At 39.1% G+C, this 25,053-nt stretch overlaps 1 protein-coding gene across 25 annotated transcripts in view; it reads left to right on the forward strand.

The window, feature by feature from the left end:
• The window catches only part of PBRM1 (polybromo 1), a 96,887-nt gene that overhangs the window by 36,597 nt on the left and 35,237 nt on the right, over nucleotides 1-25,053 (forward strand). For 19 of the 25 annotated variants that reach the window (XM_068983031.1, XM_068983029.1, XM_068983040.1 and 16 more), the window contains 5 exons: nucleotides 766-863; nucleotides 7,751-8,027; nucleotides 12,171-12,276; nucleotides 15,597-16,239; nucleotides 19,789-20,000. In XM_068983031.1, the coding sequence (XP_068839132.1) occupies nucleotides 766-863; nucleotides 7,751-8,027; nucleotides 12,171-12,276; nucleotides 15,597-16,239; nucleotides 19,789-20,000 (1,336 nt within the window). Of the gene's footprint in view, nucleotides 1-765; nucleotides 864-2,922; nucleotides 2,968-7,750; nucleotides 8,028-12,170; nucleotides 12,277-15,596; nucleotides 16,240-19,788; nucleotides 20,001-25,053 lie in introns of all 25 variants that reach the window. The other 6 variants (XM_068983027.1, XM_068983039.1, XM_068983047.1 and 3 more) reach the window with 1 other exon arrangement.

Raw genomic sequence — 25,053 nt, forward strand, 5'->3', positions numbered from 1 at the left:
TCCAGGAGTTGATTGAATTATTTCTAAGAGCACACCTTGGAGGGCATCTGAGGCCATGGGTCATCTCAGTATTTTGAGAAAAAAGGGCATAGATATGAAATACAAATTGTGTCTACCTGTCAGTTTTGGTAGAATCTTCCTGGAAAGAGAATCTCAGAGCAAGGAACAACAAAAGCAATTTTATATCACCTGTAGAATCTCCATTTTTATATGGTCAGCTCTGTGATCCATGTTGAAGATGTCAATATTTTGTTTTCAGAACTCTGTGTGTGTTCCCTAAGTCTGCTATCATTGGACTTTAGCTCTCTTTGGCAGAAGGTCTTTAAAAATGCATGTGTTGAAAAGTAGATCTTATTTCACCTCTCCCTTTAAGCTTTGTTCTTAGTCACACGGTTGCTTAAGTCAAGGGTGCTAAAGGCTAGCTTTGACTTGGCTTTACTGAAATACGGACACCGGAGCAGGATGCCCCGACAACTTGTCTCAGTGCTTTGAACGAGTTGGTGTCCTTGGGAGTCTTAAATTCAGTTTAGCTAGAGTTGATTCCTCAACTCTCTGAATCCATTTTTTTAAACCTATTTTTCTGTCATGCAAACTTTTGTTAAATTGGGTTATTGAAAATGTTTAATGACTTCTTTTTGATTTTGAGTATTCTACATGTGGTTGTATCTTTCTGCGTGAATCTGATGTGTCTAGCTCTTTAATATTAATATATTCTAGAAGTGCTCAGCAGAATGAGCTCGACTCCTGGGATATCTTCTGTTTTAGGCAAAGAAGAAAGAGCTTGCTAGGAGAGACGACATTGAGGATGGAGACAGCATGATTTCTTCAGCCACCTCTGATACTGGTAGTGCCAAAAGAAAAAGGTATATATTCTTCATATAACTGGAGACATCGTCTCAGTTTGTTTTTTCAGATTTAAGTGCAGAAAATTGTTTCTGTAAGCTGTCAAGTATGCATTATAAAATTTAAATACTTTATAACATTTAAAAATTCATTTGTTAATTGTATGATTAGTGTTTTCTTGGTAACGTGTTTTTAGATAACATATTTAAAAATAATTATTTATATAGCCTGGTGAAATCTGTTATTCTTTTTGCTATCCAGGTTATTTTGTTTTAATGTGGCATTGTAAGAAGCCCTTTAAATCTAATTTAGGCAATTTCTATGTGGTGATTTAAAAAAAAAAGTCAGTCATTATTCTTACCCCTTTGTTTTCCCTTGTTAATCTGATCTTTATTTGCTATTTTAAGGATGTCATATAAAGTACCAAGTTACAACTTCTTGTAGTTCATAACAGGTTAAGCTAGATATTTGTTTTTCTTTTCTTTCTAATCTTTCTCTCAACTTCCCTAACCCTTCCTTTTTCTCATGGGTTTTATGGAAGGGGACCTTACTGTGAGATTCTGAAGCTGGACTCCTATAAAGAATCATGCAAGACCATCTCTTTTGTCTGCGCCTCCCACATGGAGTTTTTCTGATTTGATCTTTGTGGAACACCTTTTTCTTCCTGAGCCTTAACTGCCTCACCATCTTTATGATAACAGGGAGGAAACCTTAAACAAAGAATAAGTTCACCACTAATAGCAGGGCCTGACAGATTCAAAATTGAATGAAGTCATTAGTAACTATGAATGCAGTTCTGTTCATGTATTGTAGATCCACTGACACCAGAGAATTTTTTAAAAATGGTTTAGAAAAGAGAAGCTGTCTTGTCTTTCCCTGTAAATAGCTTTTGGGAAATTTTTTTTAGCAATGAAAATAACTTTGCTATGCTATGCCAAGGTAACTAAATTGATTGGTGTGCCCTGAGGTATGAGTCTCCTCCATTACTGGCCTATGAATTTCATCCTTCCAAGTTCTTAATTCCTTGTTATACCAGGGACAACGGAGGAAAAATGTGAGACCAGATCAGAGACATCAAATCAAGAACATCTTTGAGTGTAATTATAAAACTACTACAGCATCACCTGTGTTTTCCAGATCAGTCACCAATCAAAGATAAAAACTTCTCAGGCAAAAGAAGGTAATGGAGGCAAAAGTGATGGTACAATTAGTGCCAACACTGAATGACAAGAGAGATCTTAAACTAGTTGAGTGTTAAGAAAACAGTTCCAAGGAGGCATTAGCCCAGGCCAGATCCTTAAAAAATCTCTACGGCTTGTACTTTGTGGGACAACCCAAGTGGATGAAATGAAAGTTATTACTCTAATTAAAACCTCCCATAAAAAGAAAGCTAAGCATTATGTTCTCAAAATAATAAAATCCCACTTTAGAGAAAAAGTCTTTTCATGCACAGGTTTCCTAGGAAGTGTTTTGTTTAATGAAGTGAAAAATACAAGTAAGAGAAGAACAAATATAAATCATAGCTAAAGCAGTAAAAGAACATATCTGGGTTTGAAATACAGACATGAGCACACATGAAGAGGTTGAGAGAAGCAAGTCCTGTACTTTGGACTGTAACAAAGGAAATACGTAGCAAGCCTTTTAGAAGGTAGTTATGTTGAGAGGTTTTGGTAATAAGAAATGGACTCCTCCAGAACTCAGGTAAACATCACAGCCTGGTAGGTTAAGTTAAGCATGTCCAGAGAAGGCAGGGCCAAGTTTTCCAAATACTACTTGACTTAACTCTGAAGTATTGAATACGGTTCTGTCTTTGCCTTATTTTTTTCATGTCAAAGATTGTGAAAAAAATTACTGCGAGTATGTTCTCTTCATTCTGGAAATACATTCTTCTCTCCAACCCCTCTACCCTAAAATCCACCTGCTGTCTTCCTTGTTGAAATGTTCCAAGTATTCTTAAAACTTTTTATCCTTTGGATTAAATGATCCTCTTTTTTCTCAACCATATTTGGTTTATACATGACCTCCAATGTTGCTTGTTTTGTTTCTCTTCACATGTAATGTTTGTTTCTGCTTTCCCAGGAACACTCTTGACAGTGAGATGTTGGGTCTCAGGAGGCTCTCCAGGTGTGCAGTCCTTTTTTATGCATAAACATGTTTTTTTTTAAGTGTAACTTCTATGGCATGGTCAGCACTGATTAGCCGAAAAGTGCAGTCTTAAGCATGTGAAATAATGGTTTTTATTTGGATGCCAGTTTGTCTTATGAATAAAGAAAACAGTATAGTTTAGGAGTATAGTTAGTAAAATTAACTGAGAATTAGCCTAGATATAGTCAGGGCCCTTAATTTGTTGCCAGCTTTGCCCGGGGCAGCAAGCCCCTCCACCAGTCATCGTGGCTGTGCTTCTGCAGCAGAGGTAGAGAGGCTGAGAATGTGGTGGCGTTGGTTGTGTCCAGGGGCTGGCGGGTGCAGATTTCTTTTCTGAAACGTCTCTTATAGACTGGGGATGGTGGAGGGATCAGAATCAGTGTTGATAATCCAAGTGATACCAGTCTGTTGGTGCCTATGCATTGGGCTAGTGCTTCTTGAGCATGAATACATTTCCTTAGTCTCTGGTCTTGTTTGTGTTTTATTTCTTTAAAGCCATCCATTCTTTTGCATGTTACTTATGATTTTAAAAACAGCCCTTCAGTTGCCATATGTAGTCCTAGTAATCATCTTATGGTGCTTTTATTTTTTGCCTCTGCCATCTGGCATTCATGGAGTGTCAGTTGCTTGCAGAACACCAGACTGTCCTCTTTCAGGTCACAAAGGAAAAGTTGAGTCATCATCTCTACTTTTCAGGAATTTACTGACCGGGAAATGAGGCAGGTTGTAAACAAAACTGTGTGAAGCACACAGTTGTATAGTTGTATGGAAGTGTTGTGTGATTGCCCAAATAGCTTTCAGAAATGTGATTTCCCTATCATGCTTTTCTTTGAAAGTTAGATGTTTGAAGTTATCTACATTTGCTACCATACGTAGTCCACTCTATACAGTTACTGTTTTAGTATCTTCTTCTTACTGTTTTCCTTAAGAAAAGTTTTCTTAATTGGTAAATTTAAGAAAAAGACCATGGATTGGTATTTCTTTTACATGACTCATAGTATGTGGCACTTGATTCTGAGCAGAAGAGGAAGCAGAAGTGTGGAGTACTGTTATAACCCCATACTCTGTACCCTGACTGCCCAGGTTCAAATCACAGTTCTTATTAGCTCGATGATTTGAACCTCATCACAGTTTTCTCATCTGAAAAAGGAGTTGATGATAAAAACTTACATAGGATTGCTGTGAGGACCTGATTGCTTAATATGCCTGAAACTCACAGAACTGGGCCTGAATACTCACTGAATCTGGAGGTATTTTCCTGTTGACATCAAGGCATGGTAGATTTCATTTTGTTTTCGGTCAGATGTTATTAAACTGGGAAAGTCACTAAGATGAATAAAAAGATTTTGCTCCTTGTAGATGAAATACAAAAGCCTTGTAAAAGAGGGAACCTTGGGTTTACCTAGCTTCACAGCAGGCATCACTAGAGATCTAGGGCCAGAGAGGTAAAGGCCGGGAGACCTTGAAGCCTGTGAGCCGGGTTGACTTTGATTAGAGGCCCTTGGTAAGAGCTGGCTTTTTGTCATTTATTTGTATGATAAAAGCAGCCTGGTGACTATCACTGATTCAAATCTCAGTTCTGATTATGGCCTTAGATACTCACTTAAGTCTCTAAGCCTCTGTGTCTACATCTCCAAAATCGGGGTAATAATTGTACTTGGTTCTTAGAATTTGAGGATTAAATGATAAGTGCTTAGCACAGTCCCTGGCATGTGGTAGAAGAGTTATTTGTAACTGTAAATAGGAATCTTTTATGTATATCAAATGCAAATATGTACTAAGTAATAGCTTCATAGTAAAAATAATAAGATTTAAGAAAGTGGTCAGCCACAAACTATGAAGGTTAGGACTAACACCATGGCATGAAAAAAGGGAAGATCAGATCTAGAAGGGGTGTGAAGGTCCTCTAGGACTTGGGGATAAACTAAGAGAAGCAAAAAGTGACATTGATTCCAGTGTTTTAGGCTGAGTTTGGGGGTCAAAAGGATGGTAAGGTGGTGGTCTTGGAAAATCAGGGATTCAGCATGAAGCCTCCATGAACTCATGATCTTTTTGCAAGTTAGAAAAAGTACCCGCTTCTCAAGACACTTGATGTTCATTTATTGGAAAATTGCTGTAATATAATGACTTTGTTAGCACAAGACCATAGTGCTAACAAGACCGTAAACTTCTAAAACTGTATGTTTACTGTAACAGCGTCTGTGATCTGGATCGACACCCTCTTCAGTATATGACACCCTTAAGCGCATAATGATGAGGAGCCCTGGTTTGGAACTCTCTTCAGGCTTTTTTTACCTGAGTATGTTCACAGGTCCTGATTAAAAAAGAATGAGTGTACTAGTTACCAGGTCTGGGATTTAATTATGCACCTTTCCCAAAATAGGGAAGAGTGATCAAACTGTTTACAGCTAATAGTCTGAGGGAGGAAAGACGCAGGATGAATAGAGGGGTTCTGAGACGAATTAAAAATCATGTGGCCGTGGCCTTTGAAAACAGTCAACAGAAAGCATCAAATAGGGTGATACGGTAGCTGTCTTTTTGTGATGTAGAGTTTATGTCATTTCAGAAGTGTTTGAAGTTACTTTCAGAAGTGTGAACATAATAAGATTCAGCATCATGTTGGAAAAGGATAAAGCAAATAAACCAGCCACTCAAGCTAATACAGTTATAGAAGAATATGAAGTTTAGCTCTGAGTTTTTTCTGGCAGTTAGATGGAAAGTAATGGGCCAGTGGTTCTTGGTTTCAAAGGCAATATAAGGATCTGGAAAAATGTAAACAAAATAGCAAAGCTGGATTAGTTCAGAGAAGATTGTGTGACCCTAATAACAAAAATTTTGCTTGCCTTTGAGGATGGAAACCAGTTACACATCACTCTCTTAAAGTGAATCATACAACTGGAGTTGTATGCTTATTAGTAAAGCATCCTATTAGTGTAAAAAGTCCTAAAACAGTAAATGTCAACTATTAGAACAGTTATCAAATTCTGTGATATCAAATCCAGGTTCTGAAGTTTTTTCTTTAGAGGCTTCTTGAAGGCTAAAGATGTCCAGTCTCTGCCCAGTTGTGCGGAGCTCTGCGATGCTGGAGCTTTGTCCTGCCTCCCCCTTCCATTATTCACTTGCTGAAGTCCTGAACTGAGAGAGTTGTTCCCTTCTCATCATCATCTGGGGATGCCTCTTTGGAGAAATAGTTAGCATTAGATGAAACTTCGCCTAGATCGCTGTCATCAAATAATCACTTACTTGACATAGACACCAAAATACTGAGTGGGGATATGACAGGAATGATTCCAGAGCCACCAGTGGAAATGAGCAGCCCCAAGTGAAGACACAGGTGACAATGATGATCCCAGCTCTAGGCAATGGAGTCCTTTGTGTCTCCTAATTGGATCACTTTCAGGTTGCCTTGTGCTCTGTGATGTTAGGAAGATAGGCGTTTTTGAGACTTTTAAAATCTTTACATAGAGTATTTATTTTCTCATCTGTTATCCTTTATTTGAGTTTTCTTTTTTAAAAAATAAAAGCATATTGAACCTCACGGAGAAAATATCTGGCCTTTGTCTTCTTTATGACCCAGGAGTAGATTGAGTGGCCACAGGACTGGAGTAAGGAGATCCATTTGGCCACATAGTTTGCTTCAGTAATGAACTCCCTTCCATTTGTAAGATAGGGACTGGATAGAAAATATTTACCTCCAGATGCGACACTGTGCCCTTTTAGTAAGTGTTGAATAGAAAGTAAGTCATGGGTTATTTATTTTTATTACCTACCTCAGAGACTGATGGTTTGCTGGTTCAAGTCTGGCTAGTCTTAGATATCTGTGTCCTGAGGTCATATAAACAGTGGGCCAGACATCATATTGGAAGATCATCTCTTCTAATAATTCATTAATTCTAATTGTAATAATTCATTGGACATCTCACCTTGGGCAAGTCATTTAACTTCTCTGAACCAGTTTCCTCAATAATTAGGAGGCTAGCCCATATGTTCTCTTACGCCTTTTTGTAACTCAGGTTGTAATCTGTAGTCCCTTGTACTTTGTCCTGTGGTACTAGGACATCTATTTCCTAGCACAACATCTCATTAGGAGAATTTGGACAAGATAGGGATTCATACTCAAGGATGAAAATTTACTCGGGAGCTTAGGTGAACCACAGACCATTTATTCTTTAAGCTAGGCTGGGATTGTGGAATAATGGAGGGAGGGAGAAGGGACTGACCATGATAGCGTAAATGCCTGAGACATTTGTACCCACTGTGGAGATACTAGTCTGTCAGACAGCATCCCTTTTGTTCTGGTAACCAGGAAATGCAGGTGTTCAGGAGTGATTGTCTTAGGAGATGGAACACTTCTCTTTGTTTGTGTTTGTTTGCTTGTTTAAGGGAGAACTGTTAGTAACAGTAGGGAATCAGCAGTTTTATTCCACTTTTTCTTTGTTCTTCAAAAAATTGATAATAGAATTTCATTTTCTTTGGTGTTAGACAATACTTTTTTCAATCATTGCATTTCATAAATATTCTAAACAGGTTTGTCTGGTGTTCTTAGGTACTCCTGCCAGAGTCACTGTGTTTTAACTATTTTGGAAAATTTCCTAATATTTGCTTATAGCTTCCAGCATGTTTACTGTGTTTGTGCCATATATAATAAATAAATTGTAATCATTATGAAGCACCTGTCCACAAGATTAATTTATTTCATATTCATTCTTCTATCAAGAAAACTAAACCTGTTCTCATTTTTCCCCTTTCTTACTTCCAACAGTAAAAAGAACATAAGAAAGCAGCGAATGAAAATCTTATTCAATGTTGTTCTTGAAGCTCGTGAGCCAGGCTCAGGCAGAAGACTTTGTGATCTATTTATGGTTAAACCATCCAAAAAGGACTATCCTGATTATTATAAAATCATCTTGGAGCCAATGGACTTGAAAATAATTGAGCATAACATCCGCAATGACAAATATGCGGGGGAGGAGGGAATGATAGAGGACATGAAGCTGATGTTCCGCAACGCCAGGCACTACAACGAGGAGGGGTCCCAGGTAAGGGCGCGTGGGGATCCTGACAGGCTCCCAACTGTGATGACTCCTTTCAATGACTAGCTTAATATTTTGTCTTTCCTTAATTGTTTAAAATTGAAGGCAGGACATTGTGAAGGTTAAAACTTTATACCCTGTACAGTTGCCCCTCATTGCCTTGTGGGAGGGGATTGGTTCCAGGGGTTCCCAGACCCTGCAGCACCGAAATCCATAGAGTCTCAAGTCTCTTGTTTGAAATGTCATTACAGTTGACTGTCTGAATCCATGGATTCCATGGATTCGGACTGTCAGCTGTAATCTGACATCTTAGATTTGAGTCCTATCTTGCTAATCCCTGTGTAAGTAACTTATCTTTTCTAAGCCTCATGTGTAAAATGGGGTTAATAATAGTACTTGCATTAGGGTTGTTGTGGGATTAGAATGAGCTCATGTTGACAGAATATGGTACATAGTGCCTGGTATTCAAACACTCAAATGAAAGCCAAGGACATTAAAATCTTTTATCATTATTGTTACTACTATCCTCAGTTGCCATACTGCTGTAAGGATAGTCCATAAAATGATATAATTAGATAAATAGAATGGGAAAGACTAGAGATCTCTTCAAGAAAATTAGAGATACCAAGGGAATATTTCATGCAAGGATGGGCACAATAAAAGACAATGTGGACCTAACAGAAGCAGCAGATACTAAGAGGAGGTGGTGAGAATACACAGAAGAGCTGTACAGAAGAGGTCTTCATGACCCAGATTACCACGGCGGTGTGATCACTCACCTAGAGCCAGACATCCTGGAGTGTGAAGTCAAGTGGGCCTTAGGAAGCATCACTACAAACAAAGATAGTGGAGGTGATGGAATTCCAGTGGAGCTATTTCAAATCCTAAAAGATAATGCTGTTAAAGTGCTACACTCCATATGCCAGCAAATTTGGAGAACTCAGCAGTGGCCACAGGACTGGAAAAGGTCAGTTTTCATTCCAATCCCAAAGAAAGGCAATGCCAAAGAATGTTCAGACTACGACACAGTTGCACTCATCTCACATGCTTGCAAAGTAATACTTAAAATTCTCCAAGCCAGGCTTCAACAGTACATGAACCAAGAACTTCCACATACTCAAGCTGGAGTTAGAAAAGGCAGAGGAACCAGAGATCAAATTGCCATCATCCATTGGATTATAGAAAAAGCAAGAGAATTCCAGAAAAACGTCTGCTTCATTGACTACACTGAAGCCTTTGACTGAGTGGATCATAATAAACTGTGGAAAATTCTTAAAGAGATGGGAATACCAAAAGCAACAGTTAGAACCAAACCTGGAACAACAGAATTCTTCCATGTTGGGAAAGGAGTACATCAAGGCTGTATATCGTCACCTGCTTATAATAACTTATGTTCAGAGTACATCATGTGAAATGTTGGGCTGGATGAAGCAGAAGCTAGAATCCAGATTGCAGGAGAAATATCAGTAACCTCAGATATGTAGATGATTACCACCCTTACGGCAGAAAGTGAACAGGAACTGAAGAGCCTCTAGATAAAGGTGAAAGAAGAGAGTGAAAAAACTGGCTTAAAACTCAACATTCAAAGAACGAAGATCCTGGCATCTGGTCCCCTCACTTCATGGCAGATAGATGGGGAAACAATGGGAACAGAGGCAGACTTTATTTTCTTGGGCTCCAAAATCACTGCAGATGGTGACTGCAGCCATGAAATTGACAGATGCTTGCTCCTTGGAAGGAAAGCTGTGACCAACCTGTATGTGAAGTCGCTCAGTCGTGTCCGACTCTTTGCGACCCCGTGGACTGTAGCCTACCAGGCTCCTCCCTCCATGGGATCCTCCAGGCAAGAGTATTGGAGTGGGCTGCCATTTCCTTCTCCAGGGGATCTTCCCGACCCAGGGATCGAACCCGGGTCTCCTGCATTCCAGGCAGATGCTGTAACCTCTGGGCCACCAGGGAAACTATACAGCATATTAAAAAGCAGACACATTAGTTTGCTGACAAAGGTCTGTGTAGTCAAAGCTGTGGTTTTTCTAGTAGTCATGTAAGAATGTGAGAATTGGACCATAAAGAAAGCTGAGTGCCAAAGAATTGATACTTTTGAACTGTGGTGTTGGAAAAGACTCTTGAGAGTCCCTTGGATGCGAAGAGATCAAACCAATCAATCCTAAAGGAAATCAATCCTAAGCATTCATTGGAAGGACTGATGCTGAAGCTGAAGCTCCAGTACTTTGGCCACCTGATGTGAAGAACTGACTCATTAGAAAAGACCCTGGTGATGGGAAAGATTGAAGGCAGGAGGAAAAGGGACGACAGAGGATGAGATGGTTGGATGGCATCACCAACTCAATGGACATGAGTTTGAGCAACCTCTGGGAGATGGTGAAGGACAGGGAAACCTGGTGTGCTGCAGTCCATGGGGTCACTGAAGAGTTGGACACAAATAAGCACCTGAAAAACACCTACAGCAATATAAATATTAGGATATTTTCAATAATAGACCTTTCAATAATTGATTTTGTTAGGAAGCATCTTGATTTTCAGTTCTTCATCAGTAAAGCTATGATATAGTCTTCTTTTCATATATTTTATACTCAGTATCCTTTATCTACTTTATTTTTTATTAATAAATTGAAGTATAAGTGACACGTGTTTCAAGGATACAACATAGTGATTGAATATTTGTATATATTGAAAATGATCACATTAAGTCTAGTTAACATCCATCACCATATGCAGTTAACAACATTTTTCTTGTGATGAGAACTTGTAAGATCTACTATCTTAGCATCTTGCAAACATACAGTCCAGTGTTACTAAGTATAGTTGCCATGCTGTACATTACATCCCCATGGCTTGCTTATTTTATAACTGAAGTTTGTGCCTTTTGACCCCTTTACTCATCTTGCCTGTCCTCTGGCTGCCACCAGTCTATTCTCTGGATCTATGAGCTTGAGATTTTTGGGGGGCCGAGGAAGGGTATTTTAGTGTCCTTATAAGTGAGATCATGTAGTATTTGTATTTCTCTGTCTTACCTTATTTCATTTAGCATAATGCCCTCAGGATTTGTGTTTCATCTTGTCGCAAATGGCAGGATTTCATTCTTGTTATGGCTGAGTGATATTCCTGTCTGTGTGTGACGTTTTCTTTATCCAGTCACTCTTTCATGAACACTTCGGTTGATCCTATATCTTGGCCATTGTAAATATGCTGCAGTGAACATGGTTTGGGGGTCCTTAGATCCTTTCTGAGTTTTCTTTGTCTACTCTAAGTTTCCCAGAAATGAAAGTACATTTTCAAATCATTTATATTTCCATTCTTATGTTAGTGCATTTGAATATAAAATAAGGTAGGTGCTGAGGGTGCTTGTAATCAGAGAAATGGTTCTTTTCTGTCATAGGGGTTTACACTGTCCTCAGTGTCATTGGGTAATGTGCCACTTGTCTGCCACTGTTAGAGAAAAAAGCCACCCTTAGGAGAGTTGACAAGAAGAAAGGTCATTTACTCCCTCAGTCCCTCTGCTCTGGTGGTATTCAGGGTGGAGAGCCTTTGGACTGGGGTTGGGAGCCGGGAGTGTGGGAGGAGGCAACTGTGGGGGCCAAGCCATTGGGTGAGTAGCTTTGTCCGTGGCTATATATTATCACCCTTGGCTCAATCTTCAGAGAGAGAGAGACCAAGCAGAGATGATTGCTTTTCACAAATCAGATTCCAGGCTGTGAATGCACACTGATAAGAAATGTCTTTTAATAAAATTTGAGATGTTTTTCTCCAACTATCATATATTTTTAATTTCTATTGAGCTAAGTCTGCTACTTAGAGGGTCCAGTGTAAGAGAGATTTATGAAGAAACAGCCCATGTAAATATGTTTCAGAACTTCTGCAGAAACTTGTAGTGATTCTACTACAGTAGTTCTCAAACTTCAGCTATGATGTAGCTGCACATTAGAAATACCTGGAAAGCTTTAAACAATGAACCAAGACCCACCCCACAGAGATGTGATTTGTTGCTCTGTTGTGATCTCAGGCTTTATTTCTTTAGTTCTCAACTGTCCTAACCTGTGTTTTTAAAACTTCTTCATGGATACATATTATACTTCAATAGAAAGCTTCTTAGAAGATAATTTTAATTATATTTGTAATTGAATATAGGTGTACAACGATGCACACATCCTGGAGAAGCTACTCAAGGATAAAAGGAAAGAGCTGGGCCCACTCCCTGACGATGATGACATGGCATCTCCCAAACTCAAGCTGAGTAAGGCAGCCTCACACTTGGTGCTTCAGTTCAGTCTGTCAAGTATGGGTTGGTTGGTTTGGTTGCTAAGTCGTGTCTGACTGTTGTGACCCCATGGACTCCAGCCTGCCAGGCTCCTCTGTCCATGGGATTCTCCATCCAAGAATACTGGAGTGGGTTGCTATTTCCTGATTTACTGAAATATTTAATTAATTGGTGAATATAATTGAACTTGCACTCCAGCACAGAGCTTCTTGATTTCTCTCAAGCACTCTCTTCTGTATTTTAAGTAAACATAAAAGCGCATGAGGAATAGAAGAATATTACGTCAAAAGGTTTTGTTTTCTTTTTTTGAATGCGGTGGACATTTTATAAATGTTAAATAGTGAGAATAGATACTTTTTCTACATGTGATGCCTGGAAAAAGTATAGGGGCAGGTTTTAATTTTCTTCCTGTTTTTCGGTCTGTTGCTAAGTTACTGGAATTAAAAGTGAGTCCCTCCTAGACAGAATTTGAGAGGTTAGAGATGTCTAGTTATTGTACTGAAAGTTAGCTATCTGTTGAGTGTGGGCTGTGAATGGTTGTTATGTTAAAAACTGTGAGAGGGACTTCACTGGCAGTCCATTGCTTAGGACTTTGCCTTCCGGTGCAGGGGTTAGGGTTTGATCCTGGTTGAGGAGCTGAGACCCCCAAGCCTTGCAGTGAAACAAACAAACAAAAAACCCACATAAAACAGAAGTAGTATTGTAGCAAATTCTGTAAAGACTTTAAAAATGGCCCAAGTCCAAAAAAAAAAGCAAACTGTAAAGAGAAAAAAGAAAGCAAATATAATTAGTACCATTGGGCTAAAGAAGAGGTTTCTGCCTTATTTAAAATATATAAATAAATACCAAGCAAATGATAGTGGTGGTGTCAAATATTCTTTAGAGCCATATTTGCTAAAATGGAAAGAACAAACTTTAATTTCTTTATATGGATTGACTAAACTGAATTTGCAATAGTTTTGGGTATGATTTATTGCTTAAGTGATCATTACTTTTTGTTAAGCTACTTATTTATTTTTTCATGTAATTATAAAAGCATACAGAAATGAAAACCTTTTAATTTTTCACTTGCAGGAATGAAAGTCTCCTAATTTATAGGGACATAATATCTTTTAAAACTAAAATTAATTATATAAGTTGAGTTAAGAAACTAATGACAGATACTCTAATAGTAACTGTATTAGTTACTGTTTAGTTAATAGTAAATATAGAACTAAATATATATAAATGCATGTATATATATTTTTAAAGTTCAGAGAGAGGAGATTTTACCATGCAGTGTTAATTTTCTCTTCATTTCTCAATGTTATATTATGAAAAACTCAAAACATACACAGATGTAAAGAATAGTACAGTGAATCCCTGTCTATACCTGTTACTCAGCATTTATCAAGATTGTGCCATACTTACTTCCTGTATTCCCTTTTGCCCTTCTTTTTTCTTTGTTTTGAATTATAAGACACACCCAGTCACATCATTTTATTTCTACATAGTTCATTATGCATCTTTGAAATATGCAGATAGTTTCTTAAATAATCATGACATCATTGTCACACATTACAAAATTGGAAATTTCTTGGTTTCCTCTAATACCTGATAAATTTTCAAATTTTACTGATTGTCTCACAAATATATTTTTACAATTGGTTTCTTCCAATCAGGATCTAGTTAAGTTCTGTGTATTGCATTTGATTGTTTTGCTTAAATTCATAATTCAGAACAGTCCTCCTTTTTTTCATCCTCCTGCTGTTGATTCTAGAAACCTGGTCACATCCTTGTACAGTCCAGAGTTGTTAGTCACTTAGTTTACTTCCTTAGGATGTCAGTTAACTTTTTCCTTATTTCTTATAAATGGACATTAACTTCAATGGCTTGATTAGATGCAGTTTCAACTTGTCAAGTAAGGTCCACCCACATGTTGCATTTGATTGATAGTTCTTTTCTTCTGTAAGTTCTCCATCTTTTCCTTTTTGTCTTTCAGTTTGTTGAAGAAATTGGGTTGTACTATAGTTTCCCACAGTCTAGATTTTGGTAATTGTATCCCTTTGCTGCAGTATTCACGTGTTCCTTTGTATTTCCTATAAATTGGTAGTTGATCAGATCTAGATTTTAAATTTGATTCTTCCCTCACTTTGGCACAGAAACTGATGGAAGAGGTAATAATAGTCTTCCATCAGGTGGCATGTAATATCTGGTTGTTTCTTTAAATTATGTTAATAGCTATTGATGCTTGCTACATAAATTCATTGAAGAGATGTAAAGTAGTACTAGTTTAATATTATCATTGCTTGTTCAGTGACTGACTGGAATACTTCTATGTAGAGAAACTGCCTCATCCATATTTGGTTACCCAGTGGATGGTTTTTTTGTTTGTATGTATTGTTTTGGTTTTTGAAAGGATAAAAGCTAGATTTCCCTTTTCATTTACCAGTTTTCAAAGTAATGAAATACATACAAGGTAATGCATTGGTTTACTAGAATCCTGCAATATCTAGCCCATTGTTTGTTTTTATTTATCATTATGGACTACTAGATTTAAACATATTCCTGAGTTTTAACCCATTGCAGTTATGGTTCTTGTTGATATTTAATGTTGTCCCAGGTTGGCTGCTGTGGTCTTTTGAGCTGGCCATATTTAGAAGTCGTTGATAGACTCTTACTGTCTAGCGTCTCAAGATACAGCAGACTGATCTTGTGTAGCCTGGGAATCAACCATTTGCAAAAGAGCTAATAACATGAATTTTTGAAATCAGTATTCTAAAAATATAGTCAGAATTATTTAGGGGTATACTGCAACTAGGTTGGTCACTGTTTTCTAGAATTTTCAGTGGACAGAGCTAAGAAATTTTGTATTTTATATTTAAAGAGAAAATGCACCATAAGTTCACATTGATACTCTCAATTGAGATTCCAAGCCACAAGGTTTTTATTCAGTGTCCTCTGTTTTAACGTCTTTATCTCTTTTTCTGCCTTGATGAAAGTCTCAGTTCTCAAGGATACCATCGGCGATGGAGTTAGACTGTCACGTAGCTGCTCATTTCCTTTATTCCGCCTTATTCACAACTATCTCAACATAACAGTACTTACTCTCCCACCAAAAATATGAGTACTGAAAATAGTTTGTTTTTCTAGTTCTTTCTTTGTTGATGGGATATATTTCACTAGAAAAATGCTTATTACTGTGTTTTATACATCACTTGAAATAATTCCTTCCTTGTGGTTATGCTACCAGCTTTATACAAATTTAGGTTCATTTATTTTATTTTATTCATTTAACATTAAGTCTTTTTCTTTAGGTAGGAAGAGTGGTATTTCTCCTAAAAAATCAAAATACATGACTCCAATGCAGCAGAAACTAAATGAAGTCTATGAAGCTGTAAAGAACTACACTGATAAGAGGGGTCGCCGCCTCAGTGCCATTTTTCTGAGGCTTCCCTCCAGATCCGAGCTGCCTGACTACTATTTGACCATTAAAAAGCCCATGGACATGGAAAAAATTCGAAGTCACATGATGGCCAACAAATACCAAGATATAGACTCCATGGTTGAGGACTTCGTCATGATGTTTAACAATGCCTGTACATACAATGAGCCCGAGTCTTTGATCTACAAAGATGCCCTTGTCCTACACAAAGTCCTGCTTGAAACTCGGAGAGACTTAGAAGGAGATGAGGACTCGCACGTCCCAAACGTAACCTTGCTGATTCAGGAGCTCATCCATAATCTTTTTGTGTCAGTCATGAGCCATCAGGATGATGAAGGAAGATGCTACAGTGACTCCTTAGCAGAAATTCCTGCTGTGGATCCCAGCTTTCCAAACAAACCTCCGCTTACTTTTGACATAATTAGGAAGAATGTTGAAAATAACCGCTACCGACGGCTTGATTTATTTCAAGAGCATATGTTTGAAGTATTGGAGAGGGCAAGAAGGATGAATCGGTATGTTTTCAAAGGCATTTCTTTTTGAGAAGGTGTGACATAGAAGGTGTAAAATAGAAGAAAGAATTTGCTTTGATGTGCTATTTCAGCGTACAGTTGGTGGGGTGCTATTTTGAATTTTAATTAGAATGTATAGAGAGTAAGAATGTTCTGGGGGAGAGAAGGCACACTACTGAATTGGGCCAATGAGGGGAAGAAATGAGAGACAAAATTGAGGATATGTTGAAAAGGATAAACTTTCAAAATACAGCCTTTCATAGAACCTGTATTTTAAAAGGATGGAATGCTTTTAATTAGAAATAATAATAGGATTTTCTTTTAAAGTTTGAGTTCAGTGCAAGTGTGCTTTAAATAAAGTAGCTCTAAAATATTACTCTAAGCTTACACTGATTTAAATTTGATTGCCATTTCAGACTTCTCAAAGGGCTTGTTTTTAATTGCAGGTTTGTCGCTTTTAAGTTCATTCTACAGACATTAAATGTTATAAAAAGAACAGGCAATCAAATTGAAATTTCCATCAAACTTAAATCCCCTTCTAATTTTGATCTGTGCTGTATATTTGCCACACCACAATAGCATATACTCAGCTATGGAAACAGTTTCAGTTCTGCAGTCATGGTGTGTCCTCTCTGTGCTCTTGGGATCACTTGGGGAGAATAAAACAGTTAAGAATACAAACCCTACCTTCCTAGAGCTTATTATCTATTATACTGATTGCTAGACCTTTAGTCAGTGGGCATGGGGTAATTCCAGCCAGGGACTCTATGAAGCCTGGGTTTGCTCTGGATCTTGAAAGAAAAGTGAAAAGTAATATTTGCTGTTCCTATTGAGCACTTGCCCTTTGTAAAGTACCATGTAGATGATCTCTAACCCTTACTATAGCCATCATAGGTAAGCGATAATCTTCCAATTTGTATGTGAAGACGTGCACGAGAGAGAGAAGTAACTTGCCATAGTCACACAACTAGTAAGTGCGGCGACTCATCTTGTTCCTCACTGCAGGGAGCTGCTGCTGAGCCAGTCACCAGGAGGCCAGTCAAGCAGCACAGCCAGGGATGGTAAGACTTGAGCTCTGTGCTCTAAGAGCTTAAAGTCTGACAGCTGGAACAGCACCTGTGCTTAGGGAGCAGTCGTTCCCAGCATGAGATAACATTTAAGGACTTGGTATTTAGTAAGATGGTGGAGTAATAAACTTCTGTAGGGTTCTAAAGAGCATGAGATGTCAGGGAAGAATGGGAAAATGGGTGGGATTCACATCAGGTAAGTGGTGTGAGTTAAGGCATAAGGTTAGGAAATGAGTACGGTGTGTTCACAGGATAGGTAGAGTTAGGGTCAGGTTGGAGAGGCCTCTGAGAGGCACGCTTAAGATATAGTCCTTATTCTTCAACAGTGAAGAAATAAAGTGGGGAGGGGGGAGTGCATCTTGCAGTTAGAATCTGTGTTCATTTATTTCTTAGTTTTCATTTATCCTAAAAATATTTGTTAAATGGCTACCAGTTATGAGCATGTTCTGGATAACATGGAATATACCAGTGGACAAAACAGACAAACCCTTCCCTCAGGGAGCTTAGAGTTCTATTCTTGTTCTCATTTTACTTAAATAGTCCTTAAATCTAAAGTCACTTCTCTTCTCCCTACCCCATACCCATACCCATTACTTCTTGGGCTTAGTTCTGTGAGTGAGTCTTCCACAGTACATTTCTCTTAGATTATTATTGGTCTTCCCTCGTGGCTCATATGGTAGTCTGCCTGCAGTGCAGGAGACCTGGGTTCGATCCCTGGGTTGGAAAGATCCCCTGGAAAAGGAAATGGCAACCCACTCCATTATCCCTTGCCTGGAAAATTCCATGGACGAGGAGCCTGGCAGGCTGTACTCCATGGAGTCGCAGAGAGTCAGACACGACTGAGCGACTTCACTTCTTTCTTTCTTAGATTATTAGCAGCTTTGTCCTTGAACAGATGATATGATTATTTTACGAACTGAGCAGATTTGTATCTGTAAGAAATAAACTCTTTTCTTTCTCCCATTGTTGACCTGATTAGCTTTTGCTGTTGAGGCCTAGGAGGTAGAGTCCAACGTAATTTTACAGTATTCCCTTCTTTGAGGTTTCACTTTCTGCAGTTCCAGTTACCCAACATCAGCCAAGATCCAAAAATACTAAATGAAAAACCCAGAAGTAAACAATTTGTAATTTTTAAATTATACAATTTGTAATTTTTAGACTACACGATGTTCTGAGTGCATGATGGAATTATAAATCTGCCCTTTGAAAGTAGCATGAATTATCAAAAGTGCATTTTCAGTTTTAATTTTATACTTGTAACTATAAGCTCTTATAGAGAGCTGTTCAAGTGAACAGCCTTCAGAAGTCTCTATTCAGAAAATAGGCATCAAAATAGTGTCTTTGGAGTTTCTTCCGTTGGCCAGTTTTAGTTTTATTGCCTTCCTACAAGTGTTAGCCTTTCTGTAACCCGAAAAAAGGCTTTAGAATCTTCCTAGAAACACCCATCTGGGTTGTTATTGGCATTGTTTTAGGTTGCCAGGTCACCTGTGCATGTGGTCAGCATTCTGGAGTCTTCTCAAGCTTGGTGCTCTGGTGGTCGGTGTCAGCAAGCAGCTGACTGGGCTGGACTGCAGCACCCACATGCCCTGACCAGAATGCCTCCACGACTGCTGCTGAGTCTTCGTCCTAACCTTTGTGAATAATTTTTCAAACCCTGATATTCCTAGTAGTTAATAGAATTATCTTCAGGCCTTCCTCAGACCAACAGTGGATGACAAATAGTAACAAAATTTCTTTGAGTCTAAATTATGAAGTTCATTTTGCCCAATCGTCTCATTTTATAAATGGGGAGAATCTCTTAAAAGTTTTCAATATGACACAGATGATTTTTTTTTTTTTCTCTTTCATTGTGTTGCCTCTGCTGGTTCCCCAGAATTATGTAGTTATTTCTCAGGAACTAAAATGAACACTAACTCTGAGGCCTGCAACCATTTTATGATACTCTCAGGACTTTGCAATTTAGGTTCAAATATTTACTGAGTCCTAGCAGCCTAGACAACCATGATATAGATCCCCCCCCCACCCTGCCAAAAAAAAAAGGGCTAAATTTTCTGTTAATATTTTATCTAGTGTGTTGATCTCTTAACTAAAAGAAAGTTAGAATGAATCCCAAGATTAAATTCAGGTAAGTGTTAGACATGGTATGAAGCCTTAGTATAGTCCTTGGTTCTGGCAGCCCTCTTCTGTTGCCAAACTTATTAATGAATGTACCACGTTTCTCCCCCAGGAAGCTGGGTGAGGCTTTTCCTTTTACATGAGCTATACAGGGAGTGAGCCTTAAGGAAATGGAAACTGGTGGGCAGGAGGCTCACCGAGGTAAAACTGAACAAATTTTAAGGAGATACCCATACTAGAACTGCTCAGAAGTTATCACTATATCAGTGAATACATTAAAGAAGCATTTCATGGAATGCTTTTAACATATGATCAGGGTGTTTGAAAGAAGCATATTGTGTGTCAATGAATGTTCCTGATGCTGTTATAGGACAGATTCCGAAATATATGAGGATGCGGTAGAACTTCAGCAGTTTTTTATTAAAATTCGTGATGAACTCTGCAAAAATGGAGAGATCCTTCTTTCACCAGCACTCAGCTATACGACAAAACATTTGCATAATGATGTGGAGAAAGAAAAGAAGGAAAAACTGCCCAAAGAAATAGAGGAAGATAAACTAAAACGAGAAGAAGAAAAAAGAGGTTAGTTTCTTTTCATTTTGTTAAATGTGAAGGAACATTATTATACTCTGTCCTAGCTGGTCTTGCTGTGGAGTAGACCTCTCTTTGTGTAAATGAAGACTCAGGGCATTGGCTCTTACCAAATGGACATGGTAAGCTGGAAGTGTTTTTGTCAGTATTAACTTAGTCAGACTGGGAAAGATTGGAAGTTGCCTGTGACACAGCTGTTACTCTTAGTATTTCCAGAACAGAGTCAGTTAATTCACAAATGTGGCAGCTTAATACCTCTTAATATTGCTAGTAAATAAAAACCTAAGGGGCCCAGCTGAGGCTCAAAAGCATTCTCAGCAGTGAGTGCATAAAGTTTCTGCCCAGTTGTTCAACAGCATGGCTGTCCTTGTATGGACTCAAGACAAGTAGATACTTGGGTTGAAACACTTAAGGAGGAGGAAATTTTTATTTTAATTGTATCAACCTAAAAATGTTACCTTGAGTCACTTGCCAGAGCTTAGAAATATTCAAAAGTAGGAACTTTTATTAGAAAGTTAATCATTCCTGAAAAAAGAGTTCACATAAAATACCTGGAATGTATAACTTTTCCAAGAGTCATATTTATCTTTGGCATCAAGTCTGCTCCTTAGAATTTTTTCCTCAGGAAAGGGAGCAAAATAAATGGTTTAAGCAAATTCTCATAAGCAGTGCCATATGCAAAAAAAAGAGAAAGGAACCCAGTTGGTGAGGACTGATTTTAGCAGCATAGGGCTACCTGCCAGTAGAAACCAGCAGCTTTTTGCCAGAGGTAATGTACTTATTAATGGTGATGAGAGAGAAGAGACTGCGTGAGTGTGTGTGGGTGTGTGTTGGACTGGAAGAGGCGGTGGTTTTGTGTCTTGACCGCCAACAAAAGCAGCTGATGGAGGAATGAACCGAGTAAACGTGCAGCTTTGCTTGCCCCAGGTAACAGTTGACGTTGAGGAGTATCCTGAAAATTATTGTAGAAGGACTAACATAAGCTCGCCACACGTTCTTGGCTGACTGGAAAGGGCCCATGTGTAGAGGAGTCGCGAGAAGCTGCTGAGGTGAAGGGGAAAGATATACCATGCAAATAGTAACCATAATGAGTTGGAGTGGCTATATTAATCAGACAAATAAACTTTAAGAAATATTGCTGGAGATGAAGAGGGACATTTTCAAATGTTAAAAGGGTCAAACACATATAATACTTACAAGTGTATATGTACCTGTGGAGGAGAAAATGGCAACCCACTCCAGTATTCTTGCCTGGGGAATCCCAAGGACAGAGGAACCTGGCAGGCTGCAGTCCACGGGGTCGGAGAAGAGCCAGACACGACTTAGAAACTAAGCAGCAAACAGAATGTACCTAACAGTGGGGCTGCAGAGTACATGAAGCAAGACTGACAGATCTGGAAAGGGAGACAGTTCAGTTACTAGATGCGCCTTGGTGCGCCTTTCTCAGCAAACGACAGGCTAAACCAAAAATTGGCAAAAGTATGACTTAATAAGATTAGGCTGTCGTAGACTGAACATTATGTCCCCCACCAAAATTCATATGTTGTAGCCTCCAGTGCAGAGAAAGCAATGGCAGCCCACTCCAGTACTCTTGCCTGGAGAACCCCAGGGGTGGGGGAGCCTGGTGGGCTGCCGTCTGTGGGGTCACACAGAGTTGGACACGACTGAAGTGACTTAGCAGCAGCAGCAGCAACAGCCTCCAGTGTGTTGGTATTTGGAGATGGGGGCCTTTCGGAGATAATTAGGTTTGGATGTAGTCATGAGAGTGGAGTCAGGACAGTGGAATTGGTGCCCTTGTGAGGGGATAAAGAGCAGGAAGACGGCGATCTGAAGCAGAACGTGGGCCCTCACCATACGCCAGATCTGCCTCCAGGACTGTGAGACGTGGATGTTCGTTGTTTAACCCACACTGTCGTCTGTGGTGGGTCTTCTTACAGCAACCTGAACTCTTGAACAGTACTGTCAATCAGCTTGACCTGATGGACATGTAAAACGCTACACCAGTGACTGTTGCTGCTGCTACTGCTAAGTCGCTTCAGTCGTGTCCGACTCTGTGCGACCCCATAGACGGCAGCCCACCAGGCTCCCCGGTCCCTGGGATTCTCCAGGCAAGAACATTGGAGTGGGTTGCCATTTCCTTCTCCAATGCATGAAAGTGAAGTCACTCAGTCGTGTCCGACTCCTAGTGACCCCATGGACTGCAGCCTACAAGGCTCCCCCTTCCATAGGATTTTCCAGGCAAGAGTACTGGAGTGGGGTGCCATTGCTTCTCTGACCAGTGACTGCAGAATACACATTCTTGTAGAGCCTGCATGGAACATTAAATAGAAGGGATCATGAGCTGGGTCATAAAACAAGTTTCAAAAATTTAAGGATTGAAATCATGCCAAGTTTGTTCTTTGAATACAATAAGATTAGATTAGAAATTAGAAATCAGCAGAAGGAAATCTAGAAAATCCCCAAATATTTGGAAATGAAGCAGTACATTTCTCAGTAACCCATGGATTAAAGAAGACATCAGAAGGACAGTTAGAAAAATCTTGTACCAAATAAAAGGAAAAATAACATATTAAAACTTATGGGATATAGATAAGGTAGTTATTAGGAAATTTACAGATTTTTAAACATGTATCAGAAATATACATGTTTAAATTCATAAAAATGAATCCACTTTTCCACTTCAGAAAGTTAGAAGAAGAGCAAATCAAGCCTGAAGTAAATAGAAGAAATAATAAAGATGAAAACAGAATTCAATGAGTGAAAAAGACAGAATGCCAGTACTGTACTGAGTGATGTTTGACACACCCATGACAAAATTTTGTATACTTGGAATTTTTCCCTTTTAAATTTAGTCGATACTTTCCCTGGCAACGCAGAATTAATGACAGCTGCTCTCTGAATTACTCAAAGCCAGCTTTCACGGTATGGCCTCCGCAAGCAGCATCAGTATCACCTGTTAACTTGTTAGAAATGCCGGTGCTCTGTTCCTGTGCCAGACCTACCAATTCCGTAACTCTGAGGGAGGGACACAGCAGTCTTTGTTTTGGCAAGACCTGTAGGTCATTCTGATGTGCACTTAAGTCTGGGAGTCACTGCTCTAAGGCCTTGGATTTAATGAGTGGTGGAGCAAAAACTTACGGCACCTGCCTTCGTTCTTGCTGGATTAGCAGTGATTTGTGAACCCAATATAAGGTGGCACATTCTAGAGAAGAGGCAGTACTGACATTTTTATGGGGTTTTTGGCCATGCCACATGACTTATGGGATATTAGTTCCCTAACCAGGGATTGAATCCAGGCCTCTATTAGTGAAAGTATCAAGTTCTAACCACTGGACTGCCAGGGAATTCCCTGTATTGACGTTTTAAAGACTGCTGGTCACTGTGCTAATTGATCCTTAGATACCAGAAAATATTTTCGATGACTTAATCTATGATGAAGACCTGTGGTAGAAAAGCAGAGCCACATAAAGAAAAAAGCTAGGAGATTTACATTTCCTTTTTCAATGTTGTACCTGTCTTCTGAGCCTGGGAGCCTTTGCGGATGAGAGAAAAGGAAGACTGCTGCAAAGAACTGCTTTCTGAGGCTGCCAGAGCATCCCTGTTAGTAATTACTCACCTTTTGCACTAATTCAGAGACTGTTTCCCCAGCATGAGGCTGGAGGTAGGTAGGAAGTGGTGCTTTGCCATAGAATGTGAGGTCAGCCCTGGAAGGACGGAGTAGGAAAAGCTTAGAAGCAGAGTACTCTGAAGGTTGTTGTAACTAGTTATTTATGAGTATTAAAAGGTGGCAAAATGCTGGAAAGAATGGTGGTTGTGTGTCAGTCAGCCTTCTCTGTCTTTAAGTCACAGAGTAGGTTTCTTAATAATCAGTGGAAATTGAGGGAAACAAAATGTTACACACTCTGTTTTTATATTAAATGCCAGAACTATTCCTACTTGGGTCAGTAAGCAAAAGTAAGACTACATAAACGTGGGCAGATGGTATGCAGATACCATTGCTCCTTCTTCCAAAATGATTCAAATGACGAAAGGGGGCTTTTAAAACAAAACAAGCACAAAAGCATTCACTCCCCTCAAAAACAGTGGAGGAAACAGTGGAAGAGAAGATGATGGCAGTTAAAATTTGGAAGCTAGAAAAATTGATAGCTAATGCTGGCTTCAAGGCTAGCATCAGATAAAGACCTTAGCAGGCCATTTCCTGTCAAGAAAGGCACAATCATTAGAATGCCATGTACACCTGGCAAATGAAGGTGCATGCAAGACTGGAAGCAAAAAGTTTAGTTGAAAGTCTAAATTTAAAGGAGCTGAACCTCTAGATGACCTCCCCACCCTTCCTCTGACTGTTCATCCCTGAAGTGTCCAGACTCAGGGATACCAGGCTGACCTAAGGGTTGGGGTATGGTTCTGAAGAGGGGAGTTAGGAAAGGATTTATACCAAATGGTGAGACCCCTGACCTTCTAAACTTCTGATCTCCTAGAATAGCTTTTAATTTTGAGACAGGGAGAATTTTTCTCTTGAGAAATGCAGCAGGCAGTGGGGGAAAACTAAAAACATCTGGTCCTCAGTGAAATCCATCATTCACCCAGCTCTGTGTATGCTGGCCTGTGTATGCTGGAGAGCTTCCAGTCAGCTTTTTAAGTATTTTAACATTTTAAATAGAAGCAGATATTTATTTAAATGGACCAGATATTTAAGTGTAATCTCTCTAAGATGTTACGATAAAGAACAAAACGAAAGAAAGAACCTTAGCGGAAACAGAAACAGTAAAGGCTGCAGGAGAAAATCTTAGGCTTCAGGGCCTGGAGTGAGTTCTCTGTGGCTCCACACTTCACCCCTGAGTCATCGTTTCTCATGAAAGGTAGCACAGTTTGTACCTGAGCTGCTTTATCAGCCTGTTTCCTGTCTCTAGAGTTTGGGGGGGTTACCAGCCTTCCATTTTGTGCCCTTTCTGTCCCTTTCAGGCCAGTGTTTCTGCTGGTATAAAATCCCCAAGAACCTTGTGAATCTACTGCATATGTCACAAGGATTCATTTGATTAATCAA

Source organism: Capricornis sumatraensis, chromosome 10, assembly GCF_032405125.1.
Source record: "Capricornis sumatraensis isolate serow.1 chromosome 10, serow.2, whole genome shotgun sequence".
Classification (NCBI taxonomy): Eukaryota; Metazoa; Chordata; class Mammalia; order Artiodactyla; family Bovidae; genus Capricornis; species Capricornis sumatraensis.